This window comes from Lynx rufus, unplaced genomic scaffold, assembly GCF_022079265.1.
Source record: "Lynx rufus isolate CCGP_SWC_20201006 ecotype Redwood Valley unplaced genomic scaffold, mLynRuf1.p SCAF_7, whole genome shotgun sequence".
Classification (NCBI taxonomy): domain Eukaryota; kingdom Metazoa; phylum Chordata; class Mammalia; order Carnivora; family Felidae; genus Lynx; species Lynx rufus.
This window is the reverse complement of record NW_025814889.1, coordinates 114976362-114995473: the sequence shown is the minus strand read 5'-3', so window position 1 is coordinate 114995473 and position 19112 is coordinate 114976362. Positions and strand designations below refer to the sequence as shown.

The 19112-nt window shown below is 37.3% G+C and overlaps 1 protein-coding gene across 1 annotated transcript in view; it reads right to left on the bottom strand.

Moving 5' to 3' along the window:
• Positions 1-14574, bottom strand: part of MRPL42 (mitochondrial ribosomal protein L42) — a 33701-nt gene extending 19127 nt beyond the window's left edge. Inside the window, exons 1-4 of the mRNA XM_047066470.1 lie at positions 14543-14574; positions 10949-11107; positions 5964-6027; positions 4224-4308 (exon numbers count right to left, since the gene is read on the bottom strand). Of these exons, the coding sequence (XP_046922426.1) occupies positions 4224-4308; positions 5964-6027; positions 10949-11018 (219 nt within the window). The 5' untranslated portion in view covers positions 11019-11107; positions 14543-14574. The remainder of the gene's footprint in view (positions 1-4223; positions 4309-5963; positions 6028-10948; positions 11108-14542) is intronic.
• Positions 14575-19112: the final 4538 nt, after the last annotated feature.

The window sequence follows — 19112 nt, the reverse complement described above, 5'->3', positions numbered from 1 at the left end:
GGGCTTAATGAGGATTAAATGAAATAATCATATATAGGATGCTTAGCTGTCCCTCGTCCTCTTTTTTTTTTTTTTTAATGTTTATTTATTTTTGAGAGTGAAAGAGAGAGAGCACACACATGAGCACGGGAGGGACAGAGAGAGACGGGGACAGTGGATCCTAAGTGGGCTCTGCACTAACAGCAGAGAGCCCAAGGCAGGGCTCAAACTCATGAACCATGAGATCATGACCTGAGCCGAAGTCAGACGCTCAACCAACTGAGCCACCCAGATGGCCCTGTCCCTTGCACTCTTAAGAGTTCAATAATGGTAGGTAGCTACTAAGATTTAAGGCCTCAAACAGAAAAATTTAAATTTATAATTTAAAGAAAAAGCTCTCCTTGGACATTTAAAGTAATTTTAAAAGACCATCACCTGTATGTAAAGTAAAATATTAGTATCTTTGCAAGCTACTATCAGACCCTCAGGGATCTAGCAAACACAGGATTAGAGCCTATAATAATTTTCTCTCTTTTAGGTTACTATACTTGATGCTAAAAATTAAATGTTTTTAGTATTATCAGAAGTTAAGTTGTTTTCAAGTGTTAATGAATGTTCACGGTCTTTCTTCCTATTCCCAAGCAGGCTCAATTCTAACATATCACAAATTCTCTCTGCTTTGTATGATTAAAAACACTTCTTTACCAGGCACATAGATAAAAGACATTGGAATTAATGGATTCTTCGAGTCTATACCAAGAGCCTCTGGCTGACTCAGAATTGATTTTTAGGTAGTATCTGATCTCCTTAACCAAAGAAAGGATATGTGAATGTTTCAGTAAAAAAGAAAAACTAAAATAAAACTGAATGTCAACTTTGAAAACTATTCAGAACTATCATCCTGAATTTCCCTTGTTTCTCTTAAGGATTTTCAAAATTTGACTTTTGAAATTTGCCACTAAATCAGCCACTAAAAAGAACCGTCTAGCACTTACATTTTACTTTATTTTTCCAAGTCTTTATTTTTTTACCCTTGGAATTATATCTTTATTTTCCTAAACTTTAGAAATTTAGAAACCAATCCTAAATTCTAGAAAAACATTTTTAGAATATTAGTACTTTTAATAAAGTATATACTCAGCAAAAGAAGAAAAAAGGATCTTTTTACTTAGATCTATGGAAAACAATCAACATGTTTTGGATTCAAATAAATTACCAGAACACCAAAGACGCAAATCAACTTAACTTTCTTAAAGCCAGTCTCAGTAGGCACATCTACACATGACTAGGATCTTTGCATGCAGTATGCTTTCCAGGGCCTAAAGAACCAAAGGGCCTGCTGGAGTTGCAGCCCTACCTCCTTGAGAAAAGAAAAAAAATCAATACTAAAATTGAAGTCATGTTTGAAGATATTTATTTACTATCACGTAGTACCTGCATAAGATTTGTAAATCTAGATTCAAAAAGAACACACTGTATTCTAACAGTAACACGTTTTCAAGAATGTTTCTTACTATGCAGCCCAATCTATAATTTATCACTTGAGAAACAAAAAAATTCCATGTTTCCCTATATGAATGTCTCTTAGCCTTAAAACAAGAAACCCCTAAGCATGAAGAGGGAGAAACAAATGTATTCATTTAATCAACAAATATTATACACCTACCAAATATGAGTGCTATTCCAGATGCTAAGGGTATAGCAGAGAACAAAACACACAGAGCCCTATCCTCCTGGAGCTTACATTTTGGTGGTGGGAGACAAACAAGAAAATATCTATTGTGCCAAAAATGATAGAAGCTGTTGAGAAAAGACAACAGGAGTCCAGGGGCAGGGGTACTACTTTAAATGCAAAAGTTACTCACTAGTTAACAAATAAGGAAAGGGAATAAACTATGAGGTTTCTGGCGGGGAAGCATTCCAGGTAGAGGAAGCAGGAACTACAATGGCCCAGAGGTAGGAGCCTAATATACTTGAATAACAGCAGGGGAGCAGTGTGGTTAGCAGTGAAGTGATTACATGTAAACTGATAGGAGTGATCTTCTAGATGAGAGAGGAATATTGAGGATGCAGGAGGGGAAACAACTGCTACCACACAGAGACTGCAACAGAACAAAAGGAGGCGGGGAGCTGGACATGTATGCAAGGAGTGGCTGCAAGGATGGACCACAGAATCTACACCAGGTAAGAGAAGTGAGGATGTGTGAGGTGTGTGGCAGCTGTGATAAAGGGGTTCAATCAACGGATATAGGTCTCAATGAGGGGATGAAGAATTCTTGGAGCTGGGAGCTGGGGGAATTCTCGAAATCTAAATTGGCAAGAAGGAGGAGGAGGAGGCATTTGTGATTAGAACATCTCTAGAGTGCAGCCATGGGAGTGGGGCTGATGATGTTGGGAAAAAGACAAGACAGAGGCCAGGATATTAGATTATCTATATAGATACTGAAATAACAAAGAATTAGAACAGAAACAGTATTGGAGGGTGTGACAGTATATCTAAAATCTTCAAGGAAGAGTGAAGGGATGGGGGAGGAGAAGTGAACTGAAAGACAGGAGATAACAGCAACAAAAAAAGGGAGTAGATGCTACAGTTTAATGACACAAACTACAAAGCTAGAAATTGTTAGAAAGGAGGGAAAATGGTCTGGATATGACAACAAGGAGCTACAGGGACTTCTACTTCCCCTGGAGGTCCAGTAGTAAAAGGGAATAGGTAAGAAAACATCAATCACTGAAAAAAAAAAAAAGAAAAAAAAAAAAACTGTTGGCAAAGCAATGACCCCAGGTACATCCAGGTCTCTGGTAGAGCCAGAGGTGAAGGCAAAATTCTGGATGAAGTTAACATCATGAGAGATTTTAATGATGATGGTAAGTTCTAAAAGTACAGTGCAAAGTTTTGAGAGTTAGGAAAGAGAGGAAAAGTGTCAGATTCAGGGATGTAAAAAGCCATATATGGATGAGAGTCTGAGGTTGAGAAATGACTTTGCAGTCATGGTCTTGGTAGAACTGCTAAAACAGAGATAAAGCACATAACCAGAAATATAATTCAAAATAACAATGAGGGAGGGCACAAAATAGCATGTGCTGGAGCGTTTACAAGATAAAAGTCAGTGACTTACACCTATCTTCTACACATTGTCCCAAGAAATGAAACAAAAGAGGTACTGGATTATTGCCTATGATATCTGGCTAGAATACAAAGCAGTATAAAGCAGGCAGACAAAATGGTGAGGTTAAAAAGGGAATAAAAACTAGCAAAATAACAATCTATTTTGTCAAATCAACCAGTATTCTAGCCCTAATGATGATTTTTAAAAACAGGCACAACTAGATGCATCACATCATGATTTGAATTATCTAGTTATTTTCTCCTCAAAAAGTACACCAAACATTATCAAATATGGTAAAAGAAGGCTTAGAGACATAGGAGAATGCATTTCAAATAAAGATAAATTAACAAAAAGACTTGGGTCAAGCTAAAATAAGTTGTATTGAGGGGCGCCAGGGTGGCTCAGTCAGTTAAACGTCCGACTTTAGCTCAAGTCATGACCTTGCTGTTGGGAAGTTGGAGCCTCGCATCTGGCTCTGTGCTAACAGCTCAGAGCCTGGAACTTGCTCCAGATTCTGTCTCTCTCTTTCTCTGCCCCTCCCCTGCTCACGCTCGATCTCTCTCTCTCTCAAAAAAATAAACATTAAAAACAATTTTTTTTAATAAATTGTATTGAAAACAAAAAACCTCCTCTACCTAGTGTGTGGCTTTTGAAGAAATATGGAAAAAAAACTAGTCCTTGAAATACATGTCCATGTTGTCCCATTAGAAAAAGCTAACTGGAAAAAAAAAAAAAGGAAATTCACCAAACATTAAAAGGATTATCAGATCCTATTCAATATAAAAGGTATAAAACAGCATTCTAAAATATAGTGCTTCATGACTTATGACAATATAAAGTAGTATGGGACAATGTGTTTTGTAAATTTATACTATACAAAAATCTACCAGATTTTAGACCAGAAAATTGATGCCATGATTGCATTTAAATGGTTCACTCTGTGTATAGAAAAAAGCTTTTAAAGAAAGAAGATGGAAAAGAAATGAGAAAAATTGAAATGGTAAAATTAAAAAAACAAAAAGATCTACACCATATAAAGGAAATCAAACAGTTCTATTCTCTTTGGATACTGTAAGGAAGTGTGAATACTTCTAACAGCAAATTAAAAATTACAAGAGATTTTCTCATACATACTTTTGTATGTTCATATGGAATGTCCACAGAAGGGTGGTAGCATACTATTGTTCTGCCATCAGATGTCAAAGCAAGCTCTACTTTGCTAAAAAAAAAAAAATGTTTTAGAAAGAGTTATACTGTATTCAAGGCAGAATGATTTTCTTAGAGATAAAAGTAATTAATCCTAAACCCCTGAAGAATGATGCTATGGCACCTGGTACCCAAATCATAGAGGACAACTTGACCATCCCACGAAATATGTCAGCTTAACTACCACAACAAACCCTTAATGCGTTACCCACTATCGTATCTAAATTATTCTTCAGATTATTTACTTGTAGAATATCCAAATCTTTGAAGAGATTTTCATGTTTACTCATCGCTATCATTAGAACTTTTTCCCCTTATCTAAAAACTACCTTCAAAAAGCTGTAAGAAGTACATTACTTGGTTGAATTATTAAAGATCAACAAAGTAAATAATCTTCCAGGCAAAGGATCACCTGAATTTCCAATCATAAAGTCTATAGCTGAGCACTTTTTCTAGATTAGCATTTCTCTAAGTGCCTTTGGTGGAACAGTGCAACTGTAAGAAGCCTCCCATAAAGGGTTCTGAGGTCAAATAAATTTCATAATTACTGAATAGTATCACTTCCCTCCATTAATATTCCTAGAAAAACACATTTTGGGCAATACTCCTCCAAATATTTTTTCCAGGAGTGCTGTGGCTGGATCTCATTCAGGTACCAACTGACCACGCTGGTTCATCAAAGACCACAGCAACGACTATTATACTTAGATCCATATACATTCTAAAGAGAACAACTTTCAGCTTTCATTAATCTTATGTTTTCTACACATCTATAAATATAAGTTTCTAGGACTTCAATACCAAGCAGATTTGAACCAGAGTGGCAATTAGACACTACAACGTCTTTTAGCTAACACAGCATAAGGTATCAAGTTGTTTCACCACGATTTTAAGATGGAATAACGTAACACAGCTATAACGAACATTGCATCTACCCAATGATTTTGGATGAAGAATGGAGTTTTACATAATACAAAACACCTGTAAGACTGAATCTTTTCAGGTTCAGAAAGTATTACCTATTACCTACGCTAATCTCATCACTATCTTAGTACTTACTAAATATACACTTAAAACTAAAACTAGTGTCAAGAGGGCAGAAAATACATTTTTACCAAAATCTGCAATAAAAACATAGCTTAAGAAGATATGTTGCGGTTTCTGTATATCAGACTCTCCTACAGAGAAAAAAAGCCAACATCTTATTCATGTTATTCCTAGTTCTTAACATAGTGACAAGAATTAAATAAATACCAAATAAATTGTGACTGCATTAAATTATTTGTAATTTAGGATTATTCTTCATCAAACAAAAGATAAATAATTGCTTAAGCTAACAGCTATGAACCCCAAGAGAAAAAAACTATAAAAACTAATTAACTTTTCTATAAAGCTAAGGAAGGCTTTGGGATAAAAGACTGCATTTCTAACAACATGTCTTACAACAAATTAAGTATTCACTGAAACACAATGATAATGATTTCTATTTAAAATATTTATGAGCCCAGATACTGGCTAAATAAGACCACTGAAATAATTTTTAAATACAAAATTAAAGAAAGAATAATCAGAAAAGAAAGCAGAAAATACCAAAAGGAGAAATAAAATTAAATCATTTCAGATACAACAAACAGACTGTTATTTTTTCAATTGAATTTAAATACATACCAATTATAGTCATCTGGAAGAGGCGAATACGTAGATTTATGACAAACACAATATAAAGCTCCGTCTGCAAAAAAATGGATTTAGTTAATTTCAGCATACCTTCTCACATAAATGTAAAGCTAGTTGCACTCATTGAGCCAACACTTACTGCATTTACAGGAAACAGGGCTGTACTAGAGACCAAAGATTCAACAACAAGATCTAGTCCCTGCTTTCAAAAAGGGTACAAGTCTGGTGAGAGATAATTCCAATATAAACAATCAATTCCAATATAAACGATAAGCCTGTTAGGATGGGTAAGCACCACGAGAGGGGCACCCGGACAGGTTACAAAATAGGACTGTGCAGGTTTAAGAATGCCCTTCCAGTAGAGATGATGTCTACAGTGCTCTAAAGGATGGAGGAATAAGCAGGAGTTGGTAGGGGCTGAGTACAATGATCTTTGCAGAGAGTTATAAGTACTAAGGACAGAGGTAAGAAAGAACATGAAGTATTTAGGTAGTCTAAAAAACGTCTGTAAAAAAAATAAATAAATAAAAGCTTTTGTGAGACCAAGTGCACAGTTCACAAAGGGGGAGTGTTAGCAATGAAATATAAAATAAATTGTTCATAATTAACTTTTCTTAATCAAAATGCTCACATTTCATAGAATATTTTCCCTTTTTTAGAAAGCCTACAAATTCAAAAGCCATAACTACTTGAAGTTTGTTAAGTATGTTCAGAGAAATGATGTTTTTAAATATAAAGAAAAAATGTAAATGTAGCTCAGTAAACTTAAAAACAGTTCTGAACACAGTAGTCCTCCCTCCCGCCACCTCCACCTTATCCGTGTTTTTGCTTTCTGCAGTTTCAGTTACCCAAGGTCAACCTCGGTCCAGAAGCAGATGATCCTCCTTCTGACATAGTGTCAGGTCAACGGTAGCCTAAAGCTACAGGACAATGCTAATGTCATCCACCTTGCTTCATCTTAGCACATACACATTTTATCTCACATCATCACAAAAAGAAAGGTGAGTACAATACAATAAGCTATTTTGAGAGATCACATTCACATAATTTTTATTACAGTATATTATTAAAATTAGTCTATTATTAATTATGGTTATTAATCTCTCTTACTGTGCCTAACTAGGAAGTTTAACTTTATCACAGGCACGTATGTATAGGCAAAAACGTAGTGTTCAGTACTATCCACAGTGTCAAGCAACCCTGGGACACTTGGAATGTATCTTTCGGGGATAAGGGTGAACTACTGTGTATGTTGGTTAAAGCCAAGATCAACTTCTTTCAACCCCGCCTCTGGATCTTCAGTATGGAGTGAAATCCCCACTTTGTTCAAATACCACTCATCCTTCAAAGTCAAATGTTACTCTTTCATGAAATCTTTTTTCCTCTCCCTGCCCCACAACCCCCAACACAGAGAAAAGAGTGGTCTATTTTGCATGTCCCACAACCTACGTTTCATAGGACATTACTATAACTTCTGTTAGGTCCTTCTTATTTTTTTCTGCGTCAGTTATTTGTATGTACAAAAGATGTGTAAAAAAAGGTGTATTTTCCATCTTTGTATACTTCTTTCCCTGAAGACTGCATATACTTATAGACCTAAATATAAATTCTTACTCCAAAGCATAAAAAGTACCTTAGCAAAACTCTCTTTTATCATAAAAGACTGCTCAGCAAAATGTCAATGCCAAAATTCTATTGATGTAAAATAATACAAAGAATTAGAAATTTAACCTCATCTCTCAAAAGATTTGATTTTCAATTATCTGTGCTAATATAGAGAAGCATTCAAAAAGACAAATCAGAGGACAACATAAAAACCACTTACACTATTTTCTTCTCTGACACTGTTGGGGGTCTTCCTAATCATATATGAATTAATTTTAAAAGAAGTCTGTCTTCTCTGAATATAAACGAGCTAGGTGATATATACATTCAGTGAAACAAATAGGGTTGGGTGGCAGAGGCAGGACAGACAGACTTAAGTGTTTTTAAAACAGGCAGGAAGGGACGAGGCGCCTGGGTGGCTCAGTCAGTTAAGCATCCGACTTCAGCTCAGGTCATGATCTCGGCTTGTGAGTTCGAGCCCCGCGTTCAAGCCGGGCGTTCGAGCCCTGCGTTTGAGCCCCGCATCGGGCTCTGTGCTGACAGCCCAGAGCCCGGAGCCTGCTTCCGATTCTGTCTCCTTCTCTGCCCCTCCCCTGCTCACACACACACTCTCTCTCAAGAATAAACATTAAAAAATTTAAAAATAAAAAAAAAAAATAGGCAAAGGGGAAACTCAAGACAATGGTATTTCAGGTGAACAAGAAACTCTTGTTAAATTTCTACCCTACACTTGTGCAGACATTTGTTTGTGCCCTCATGACATACATTGCCTTCTACCTCATATTCCAGGTATTTCTTATTTTCATAGATGTCTATTTCACCTATAAGCATAAATAAGTTCTTTAAGGCCAGGAACCAAATTTTGATCATTACTCTGTCCCCTATAGTGACTACTAATAAAAAAGTGATCCCCAAACTGCCTCTAAATGTTAACTTCTTAATTAGTACATAATTTAAAAAACTAATTTGACACTTTGTCAAGAGAAAAACTCTAGATATGGTAACTATCAGAGGTTTTTAACATGTAACTAGAATTAATGCCAAAGTTAACATCAATCAACTCAATGCACTAAAAAGAATTTCAGAGAGTCAGCTCTCCATAACTTACAAGCTATTCTTGTTATGTATACATGTGTTCAATTGCTTTCTGCTAAGATCTATAAGAACTAATAGTCTTGCCTAACTTTCAAATACTCAATATTTTAAGTTAGTACAGGAAAGAAGGTACAGGAGAAAGTGTATCAGGCTAAACAAGATGGGAAGACTTAAGTTTTGATTACGGCTCTCATCTATCAGATATACAAACTTGATTAGGTTTCAAAGAGGTCAGAGAACTCAACTTCCTTCACCTTTATTAAATACCTAACATTATTCAAAGTTGTAAAATTCAAAGTTGTAAAGATCAAATGACTTAGTACACTTAACAAAACTAAAATATTCTACATTCCCATTTTGACTACATATTTTTAAAGGTTTTAAAAGTTCCTTCTGGCATATGGGGAGGCCTTTTTATTTCTATTCACTTAACTTTCTCCCTTAATCATGGTTTTGCTTTGCCTCTAATCTTAATGTTCTTCCTTTTCATATAAAATATCAATAATAGTAATACTTTACCTTCAATAATAGTAATAATAGAACTTGTGCAGAATAAGAGGCTTCAGAATGCAAGAAGTGAGGTATTCACTAAATACTAGGATGACTGAGTGAAATGGATTCATTTACTGGGGTAATGCAAATTAATTCTTAGTTAACTACACATTTTGACAACTCCAATCCATTCAAATCAGTTCAACCACTTATCATCTACCATGTATGAGAGGTACTGAGGAAACCAAAATAAATTAGATATTACAAATTTATAATCCAGTGGATAAAGTATATATGGAAAATTTTCACTTATCGAGGGGCATATTAACTGGTTTTCACACTAACCTCAGTGAGGGCTCTCTTTCAGCACATAGACCAGGGAAAAATGGATTAGGTCTGATTTCCCATCAGCCTTCAGGCTGGGTTCTGGTCAAGGCAAAGGGGAGGGTAAACAGCAGAGGTCTCTCCCAATTCTCAACAACTAAAATGCTCCTAAGTAATCAAGAGCAAACTATAGTTTTGTTTTGTTCTCATTCTGATTTTAGTTTATATCTAAAGTCTCTTAGCAATCTCCTCCTTCATTTACTTGGTTAATTATACTTTTACTCAGTTTTTACCCTAGTCTTCAACTCTTTCCCCCTAACTCAATAAACCACTGTTCAATTACAAATTGCAATCAATAGGAAACATGAAGGAAGAGATTAAGGTCAGCCAGAGATGTGTAAAAAAAATTTGGCTAGCATAGCTAAAGATGAAAATGCAAACCTATTATAACACTATAACCATGTTTGTTCTAGAAACGGAAGAAGAGAGTTCACAGACAGAAGGAAGGGAGAGCGAAAGCAAGACCAGTTGGGAAATAAGATTTTAATAGTCTACTTATTTATATGGGTCAATACTTTGACTATCAAACATGTATTAATAGGCTCTGAAGAAAATATTAGACTACCCACATGTCTTTAGGAAAAAAAGGTACAAATTATATATTATATAAATTATAAAATTGTAAAAGTAAGCTCCATGCCCAACATGAGGCCTGAACTCATGACCCCAAGACTGAGAGTCACAAGTTCTACCCGATGAGTCAGAAAGGTGCCCCTATAAATTATAAATATTTTATGTATTATAATACATAAAACATTTTTATATTATACGTAAATATATTTTTTAAATGGCTTAGTACATAGAAAACACAAACTGAAATCCAAAATATTAGCAATGATTTTTATAAGCTGGAATTGTAAATTTGCCCTTTATTTGTTAATTTTAAGAACTAGTAAAAAAGTAATGTGTGAAAACATAGAAAACGTAAGTGATTCAGACCAGAGAAAGTTCCTCTTTGTCAATCCCTCACTTGCCCTCAGCTAAATCCCAGTAGTGGTCTACACAGATAATCTCTTTGGTCCACATCTTTTACTCTGTATTTATACATACACATACACACATATATGGTAGATCTTCTTTAAAATGCACAAATGGGATCATACAATAGATACCGTTCTGTGACCTACTTTTACCTCCTGCTATTTAGAGATCTTTTCATGTTGGTAACAGCTGTATGATATTCATAGTAAAGATATGCCATAATTTATCCATCCCCTTTTGATAGACATTTAGACTTTCTCCCCTTTTCCATTATTGCAAACATTCCTGCTATTAAGAGCATATACAATAAACATTTTTTATTAATAACTAGACACTAAATTTTCTACAGTGAACAAGGATTTCTATAATATTTGAAAAATTTTTAAACTCTTTTTAAACATTAAAAAAAAAAATCTCACTTTGAATCGGAAATAAATGTTTCCAGATAGTTCTGTTTGATATCACCCGTTTTACTGCTGCTAATACCATGGTGACTCAAGATGCTTATCCGGTGGTGTGAAAGATGACCTGGAGAAACTGCTTTTAAAATCTGCTTCCAGGCACACCTATTTTCATCCCTGCGTAAGAGATAAAGAAAAATTAGTGCTACCTATGGTAAATTAAAGTAGTACAATATGTTGAACACTATAAGAACAAGATAGGAACCACTACCTAGAACTATAGTCACAAGAAAAACTTTTAAACAACTTTAAATTTCCCTGTGATATAGGCCAAAGATCAACACCAAAATATAAGACCTAAAGCCTTAGAACTATGTCCATTACTATTTTTCTTAAATGCAAACTTCTTGGCACTTACTATAGTTCTTTCCATTTAGTGAGCATTCAGCAAATGCATAACTCCTCTTAGAAACAGTCACTCACTGGCACAAAAACACACACTCAGATCAATGGAACAGAATACAGAACCCAGAAATGGACCCAGAAACGTATGATCAACTAATCTTTGACAAAGCAGGAAAGAATATCCAATGGAATAAAGACAGTCTCTTCAGCAAATGGTGCTGGGAAAACTGGACGGCGACATGCAGAAAAATGAACCTGGACCACTTTCTTACATCATACACAAAAATAAATTCAAAATGGATGAAAGACTTAAACGTAAGACAGGAAGCCATCAAAATCCTAGAGGAGAAAGCAGGCAAAAACCTCTTTGACCTCGGCCGCAGCAACTTCTTACTCAACACATCTCTGGAGGCAAAGGAAACCAAAGCAAAAATGAACTATTGGGACCTCATTAAAATAAAAAGCTTCTGCACAGCGAAGGAAACAATCAGCAAAACTAAAAGGCAATAGATGGAATGGGAAAAGATATATGCAAACAACGTATCAGATAAAGGGTTAGTGTCCAAAATCTATAGAGAACTTACCAAACTCAACACCCAAAAAACTAATAATCCAGTGAAGAAATGGGCAAAAGACATGAATAGACACTTCTCCAAAGAAGACATCCAGATGGCCAACCGACACATGAAAAAATGCTCAACATCACTCATCATCAGGGAAATACAAATCAAAACCACAAGGAGATACCTCACACCTGTCAGAATGACTAAAATTAATCACTCAGGAAACAACAGATGTTGGTGAGGATGCGGAGAAAGAGGATCTCTTTTGCACTGCTGGTGGGAATGCAAACTGGTGCAGCCACTCGAAAACAGTATGGAGCTTCCTCAAAAAATTAAAAATAGAACTATGCTATGACCCAGCAACTGCACTACTAGGTATTTATCCAAGGAATGCAGGTATGCTATTTTGAAGGGGCACATGCACCCCCATGTTTATAGCAGCACTATCAACAATAGCCAAAGTATGGAAAGAGCCCAAATGTCCATCGATGGATGAATGGATAAAGATGTGGTATATATATACAATGGAGTATTACTCGGCAATCACAAAGAATGAAATCTTGCCATTTGCAACAATGTGGATGAAACTAGGGGGTATTACGCTAAGCAAAATTAGTCAGAGAAAGACAAATATCATATGACTTCACTCATACGAGGACTTTAAGAGACAAAACAGATGAACCTAAGGGAAGGGAAGCAAAAATAATATAAAAACAGGGAGGGGGACAAAACATAAGAGACTCTTAAATATGGAGAACAGAGGGTTACTGGAAGGGTTGTGGGAGAGGGGATGGGCTGAATGGGTAAGGGACATTAAGGAATCTACTCCTGAAGTCATTGGCGTACCATGTGCTAACTTGGATGTAAATTACAAAAAAAAAAAAAAAAAACAATAATAGAAAGTTTTGTCTCAAAAAAAAAAAAAAAAGAAACACTCACACGTGCTACACAAAACATCCTCCCTCATAATATTAATGTGTCTGTGTACAGCCTCTCAGGTGCCATACGCAAGATCTTACTACATCATTTGAAGTAGGACTGTTTCTGATTAAATTTAAACAAGTCCTATCCTTGGCCTAGTAAATACTGATTTAGGGGAACACATATAAACTCTCTGAAGTCCCAGGTAAAATTTCACCCTCTTATACATGTACAAGGTTTTTAACTTAACAATGTGCTTTCACTGCCATTTTATTCTATTAATCACGACAGGTATCTTTATTTCCATTCATGAGGAAACTAAAGTACACAATTTAAATGATTTGCTTACAAGAACTTTATTATCAGTCACTCATAAACTGGGAAACTTTGGGCCCTTTGTTTCTTCGATGGTAAAATGGGGAAAACCACCACAACCTCCATGGCTTTTGTAAGTAAATGACTTCTAACCATTGCTACATCCCTTGTTTTTTTTTTTTTTTTAATTTTTTTTTCAACGTTTATTTATTTTTGACAGAGCGAGACAGAGCATGAACGGGGGAGGGGCAGAGAGAGAGGGAGACACAGAATCGGAAACAGGCTCCAGGCTCCGAGCCATCAGCCCAGAGCCTGACGCGGGGCTCGAACTCACGGACCGCGAGATCGTGACCTGGCTGAAGTCGGACGCTTAACCAACTGCGCCACCCAGGCGCCCCTACATCCCTTGTTTTTAAATGGCCTCGATCGGGGCGCCTGGGTGGCGCAATCGGTTAAGCGTCCGACTTCAGCTCAGGTCACGATCTCATGGTCATGAGTTCGAGCCCCGCCTCGGGATCTGGGCTGATGGCTCAGAGCCTGGAGCATGCTTCCGATTCTGTGTCTCCCTCTCTCTCTGCCCCTCTCCAGTTCATTCTCTGTCTCAAAAATAAATAAACGTTAAATGGCCTTGATAACTGTTGGTTCCCTTCCCCCAACAGTGATAAAATGGAATGGGGACATAGGCCGCACAGTCTTATACGCTGGACTAACCTATGCAGGGCGATTCCTTGCACGATTAGTACATGTGTCTACTTTCCCTGAGTTCATACACTGTGGTTTTTGCAGTTCACGTTTCTCTATACAATATATGTTCTATCACAAGTCTGTGAAGTAGGCATCTCCATTTTATACATTGAGAACCGAGGCTCAGGGAGGTCAAACGATTTACTTGTCCACTTCTACCCCTGCTTTATAGGTGGCATGGATGGAAAGCAATGCCATGTTTTCTGACCACAAACCAAGGAACAAAATATCTGGAGGAACATCAGGTCCCCTCAATCCGGGACAAGCACCCCCAGCGGAAGCCAGATTACTCACTCCAGGGCGAGAAATTCAGGTAGTCAATTCCTTGGCCCATACTTCAACCCCGAAACAAAAGCTGCGGGGAGCCTCGGAGGACCCGCGGTCTGAGAAACAGGCTACCAGGAGCACCAGGACTAGGACCCAGGGACAGATCCAAAAGACTTGGACTGGAGGGGTCCCCAAGTGACCCACCCAGGCACGAGGAAAGCCCCACAAGCGCACGGCCATTATGCCAACCCTTCTGCAAGATGGACCGCGACTGGTGATACCAGCTTTATCCTACCGCGAACGACAGGTAGGGGACCTCAACATCTCTCCATAAAGCTTCTGAGCCTGTCTAGCTTCTAGGAACTCCCTGACCAGAGGAGGAGAAGGCAGCAGTTACCTGACAGACGCTCACCGCGAGCCCGCCATCTTACCTCAATCCGGGTCTTAGGAGACACCGCTTCACGCACCTCCCTGGCCCGCGGGGCAGTATGGGAAATGTAGTCTCCGAGGGCAGAGCGCGGGTCCACGGAACGGGCTCTCGCGTTTAGTTTTAGCCGTTTGGCTAAACTTCAGCGGTGTTACACCCCCAAAAGACAAAATCAGTGCCTTACGCACACATCCTTAGAAAGAAACAAGCGCTACCTTTTTTTAAAGTTCATACAAATTAATAGATGAGCTCAAGATCGCTCCTAGGTGGATGAGTTAAGGTTTCCTGGAGGAAGAGGTATTTCAGAGAAGCTCTGACGACCGGTGGCTTGGATCTGGCGTTTGAAATGGGGAAGTGGGGAAGCCCTTCCACCCGAAACCCCAGCACTGTGTTCTGAGAATTGTGCTGAGTATTCATTACGGAAGAAGAAAATGTGCAGAATCCTGGACCTTGCCTTATATTTAGTGCAGAGAGAAGCCCCTGGGCCTTTGCACTTTCTGCTCTCACTGCCAGTAAGGCTTTTCTCTCACCACTTCTCATGACCACTGCCCTACTTTATACAGGTCCAGTTCACATGGCATCTCGGAGAGGACCACATCATTAAAAGAGCCTCATCTACCCTTATCCCATTGCCCTCCTTTATTTGTCTTTATAACATTTATCATTATTTAACATTCTATTATCGTTTTTTCCTTGTTTGTCTCTTATGCTAGAATGCAAGCTCCATGAAGGCAAGAACAAGTATCTATCATGTTCTACACTGTATACAAACCCAACATCTAGAACTGCTCTCGGCCCCATTGTAGGTCTCCAACATTTGTTGAATAAATGAAACAAATAACACTGTGGGTATTCAAAACAGTAGATGACTAATTCCTTTCCCAAATGATTTGCAAAATTTCGTATTTATGTACATTTTTCTGAAAAGAGTTCATAACTTCTAGCATGTATTCAAGGGGGGCAATAAACTCCTCAAAAAGGTAAGGGCCATAGTCCTGAGTGATTAATATTGAAAATAAGTGAATGTAAGTTCACAGTAAAGAAAAATAAATGTGAGCTGCTTTGGTATCTCCGTATTTTTCACAGAATGCCAAGCTCATTCTGCTACTAATCTTTGTTCCTGTAGAGCCCACACTGAGAACACGACTCTGTCCTTTCTAATCTTGTCCATCCTTCAAAGCTGCCCTGTAATGTGTTTCTGGAATCTGCTGTAGGAAGAGACAGAAAGGAGAACAGATTTGAATGAACAATCAAATGGGCTTGTTAAACATTTGCTAAGCAAAGCAGAAGAGGGATGGATCAAAGGTGACCCCAGAGGACACATCTTGATGACAGTGAGTTGAGTGGGAACCACTGACTAACAAGAAGACTCACATATCGGGGCCAGGAAAAATTGACAAAGCTGAGACCAGAAAAAGACACCAACCACGTGCATGGGAAAGAGAGTAGAGACAGTTCTAGAAGGGAACAACTTAAAACTCTAAAGGGTATAGAAATAGCTTGCCATGCGCTGGAGTATGGTGTGGAGGAGAGTGGCGGGAGATGAGGTGAATAAGAGCCAGATCACGTTGGGCTTTGTAGGTGTTGGTAGTGATAACATGGGATTGGGATGGAGGCCATATGCGCAGATGTTATTCTAAATGCAGTAGGCGGTCACTGAAGGGTTCTAATGCAAAAGAAGAGACATGATACAATATATGTTTAAATTTTTTTTATATTTACCTATTTTTGAGAGAGAGAGAGACAGAGCATGAGGGGGAGAGGGGCAGAGAGAGAGAGACATGGAATCCAAAGCAGGCTGCAGGTTCTGAGCTGTCAGCACAGAGCCCAATGTGGGGCTTGAACTCAAGAACCATGAGATCATGGCCTGAGCTGAAGTCAGACGCCTAACTGACTGAGCCACCCAGGTGCCCCTACAATATAAGTTTTTAAAAGATTACTCTGGCTGTGCTTGTGAGAAGCAATGGCATGATGGAGGGTGGCAAAGATGAGATGGAGAGAAGGGCAAAGAGTCCAGATATATACTGGAAGTAGAAATGATGACCGAACCTGCTGATGGATTGATTAATGTGGGAGTTGAGGGAGAGGAAAGACACCTCAGGAGATTCTTTGACCACTAGCTTGAAGGTGGTGTGGTTCGTGAGGTAGGGGAGACTCGAAGAGGAGCAGGTTTTGGAGTCTGATGAGGGTAGAAGTGAATAATTCCATTTGGGACTTGTTGGATTTGAGATATCTCTGAGATAGAAATAGAGATATAATAGAGACGTAAAATGAGGCAGGTGGTTGGACAGATGTGTCCAAAGAATAGAGGTTAGGCTAGATGCAGATTTGAAGCCACAGGAGTGTTGAGTGCATACAGGGAGAGAGTGTAGAAAAAAAAGAAAAAGGCCCTGGAACCTGGCCCAGGGAATTCCAACATTTAGAGGTCATGTGGAGGAGGACAGACAGCAAGGGCCTCTCAGAAGTGGCAAGGAGAGAGACAGTATGAAAACCAAGAGACCGTGGTGTGTGAGTAGTGAAGCAAGGCATGTCATGAAGTGTTTTCATTAACTTTAGAGTTTGGTGCCAGCAAATTTAAAACTATAATTCCCCAAAATACAAACTTGAAACACCAGCGAATAACTTACATCGGCCTACATAAAAGCAGTTTAAATTCATGCTAGTAAAATGATGAAACAGACAACATTGGACAACTTTGGAGTTGGCTACAAATGGCTTCAGCTGAAAGGGAGTTGCCTTAATTTTCCTCTAACTTCATAAAATAAAGTCACTTTTTATATAAATCAGAGATCAAAGACTCCAAAGCAATCTAACTGCCAAACTATTAGGGACAATCTTTCTAAAACCTTTTATTTATTTTATTATATAAAATTGGCTACAGTTTTGAGCACTAAGTATGTGACAGACCTTATTCTTCAAGCACTTTACATATTTTTTTTCTTCTCTTCCTTCTGATAGTCCTAGGAGATGGGTATAATTATTATGACTGTTGTTGTTCAAATGAAGTTGCAGAAACACAGAGAGTGAAATAACTTGTTCAAAGTCATGCAAAGTACAAATGGCAGAACTGTGATTTAAGCCGAGAACTACTGATACAGCACCCATGAGCTTGACCACTGTGTGAACTTGTGAAGTGCTCATTTCCAAATAGAAAATGTACATTAAAAAAAAATACTAATACAGAGGCACCTGGGTGGCTTAGTTGGTTAAATGTCCAACTTCAGCTCAGGGTATGATCTCCTGGTTTGTGGGTTTGAGCCCTGTTTCGGGCTCTGTGCTGACAGCTCAGAGCCTGGAGCCTGCTTCAGATTCTATGTCCTGCCCCCCTCTCTCTGGCCCTCCCCCACTTGCGCTCTGTCTCTCTCTCAAAAATAAATAAATATTTTTTAAAAATGCTAATACAGATTTAAAAAACAAAACCCAAGAGATAATCACTGCTAACACCTTGGTGTATAATCTGTCACTTTTAATCGCTTCTTATATCTATGTGATAATAGCTAACATTTATTGGACACATTATGTGTACTGTTTTCAAATCCTATGTCTATAAATGGCAGAGCTGAGATATGAACCAGATAGCCTGGTTCTCCTTCAATCTCCCTCTCTTTTACACAAACACATTATGTTTAGGTTTTCTTTTATTCCTATTAATATCCATGTATAAATCCACATATACTTGCACATTTAGATTTTCTTTTTACAAAACCATAGAGATGTGCATAATAAACAAATAACTTAATGTATCATGAACATCTTTCCTATGAATAGCCTAAATAGTGTTTTTTTATTTTTTATTTTGTTTTATTTTTTATTTTATTTGTTTATTTTTTTTATTTATTTTATTTCTTTTCTTTTCTTTTAGTGTTTATTTTTCATTTTATTTTATTTTAATTTTTTATTTTAATGTTTTATTTTGCTTATTTTTTATTTTAGTGTTTTATTTTATTTTATTTATTTTTATTTTTATTTATTTTATTTTTTATACTATTTTTTATTCTATTTATTTATTTTATTATTTATTTTATTTTTATTTTTAAATTTTATTTTAGTATTTTATTTTATTTATATTTGTTTTTGTTTATTTATTTTATTTCTTTTTATTTTTACTTCATTTTTAGTTTTTTATCTTATTCTTATTTTATTTTGTTTTTTATTATTTTATTTATTTTATTTTATCTTTTATTTTAGAGAGAGAGAAAGGAGAGAGCACTTATGCATGTGCAAGAGATAGGGGAGGGGCAGAGGGAGAGAGAGAATCTCAAACAGATTCCATGCTCAGCAGGGTCCTGGAATCATGACCTAAACCAAAATCAAGGGTCAGACACTCAGCCAATTGAGCCACACAGGTGCCCAAAAATAGTGTCAATTTTATTAAAAAAATTTTTTTTTAATGTTTATTTATTTTTGAGAGAGACAGAGACAGAATGTGAGTGGGTTAGGGGCAGAGAGAGAGGGAGACACAGAAACTGAAACAGGCTCCAGCCTCTGAGCTGTCAACACAGAGCCCGATGGAGGGCTCGAACTCTCGAGTGAGATCATG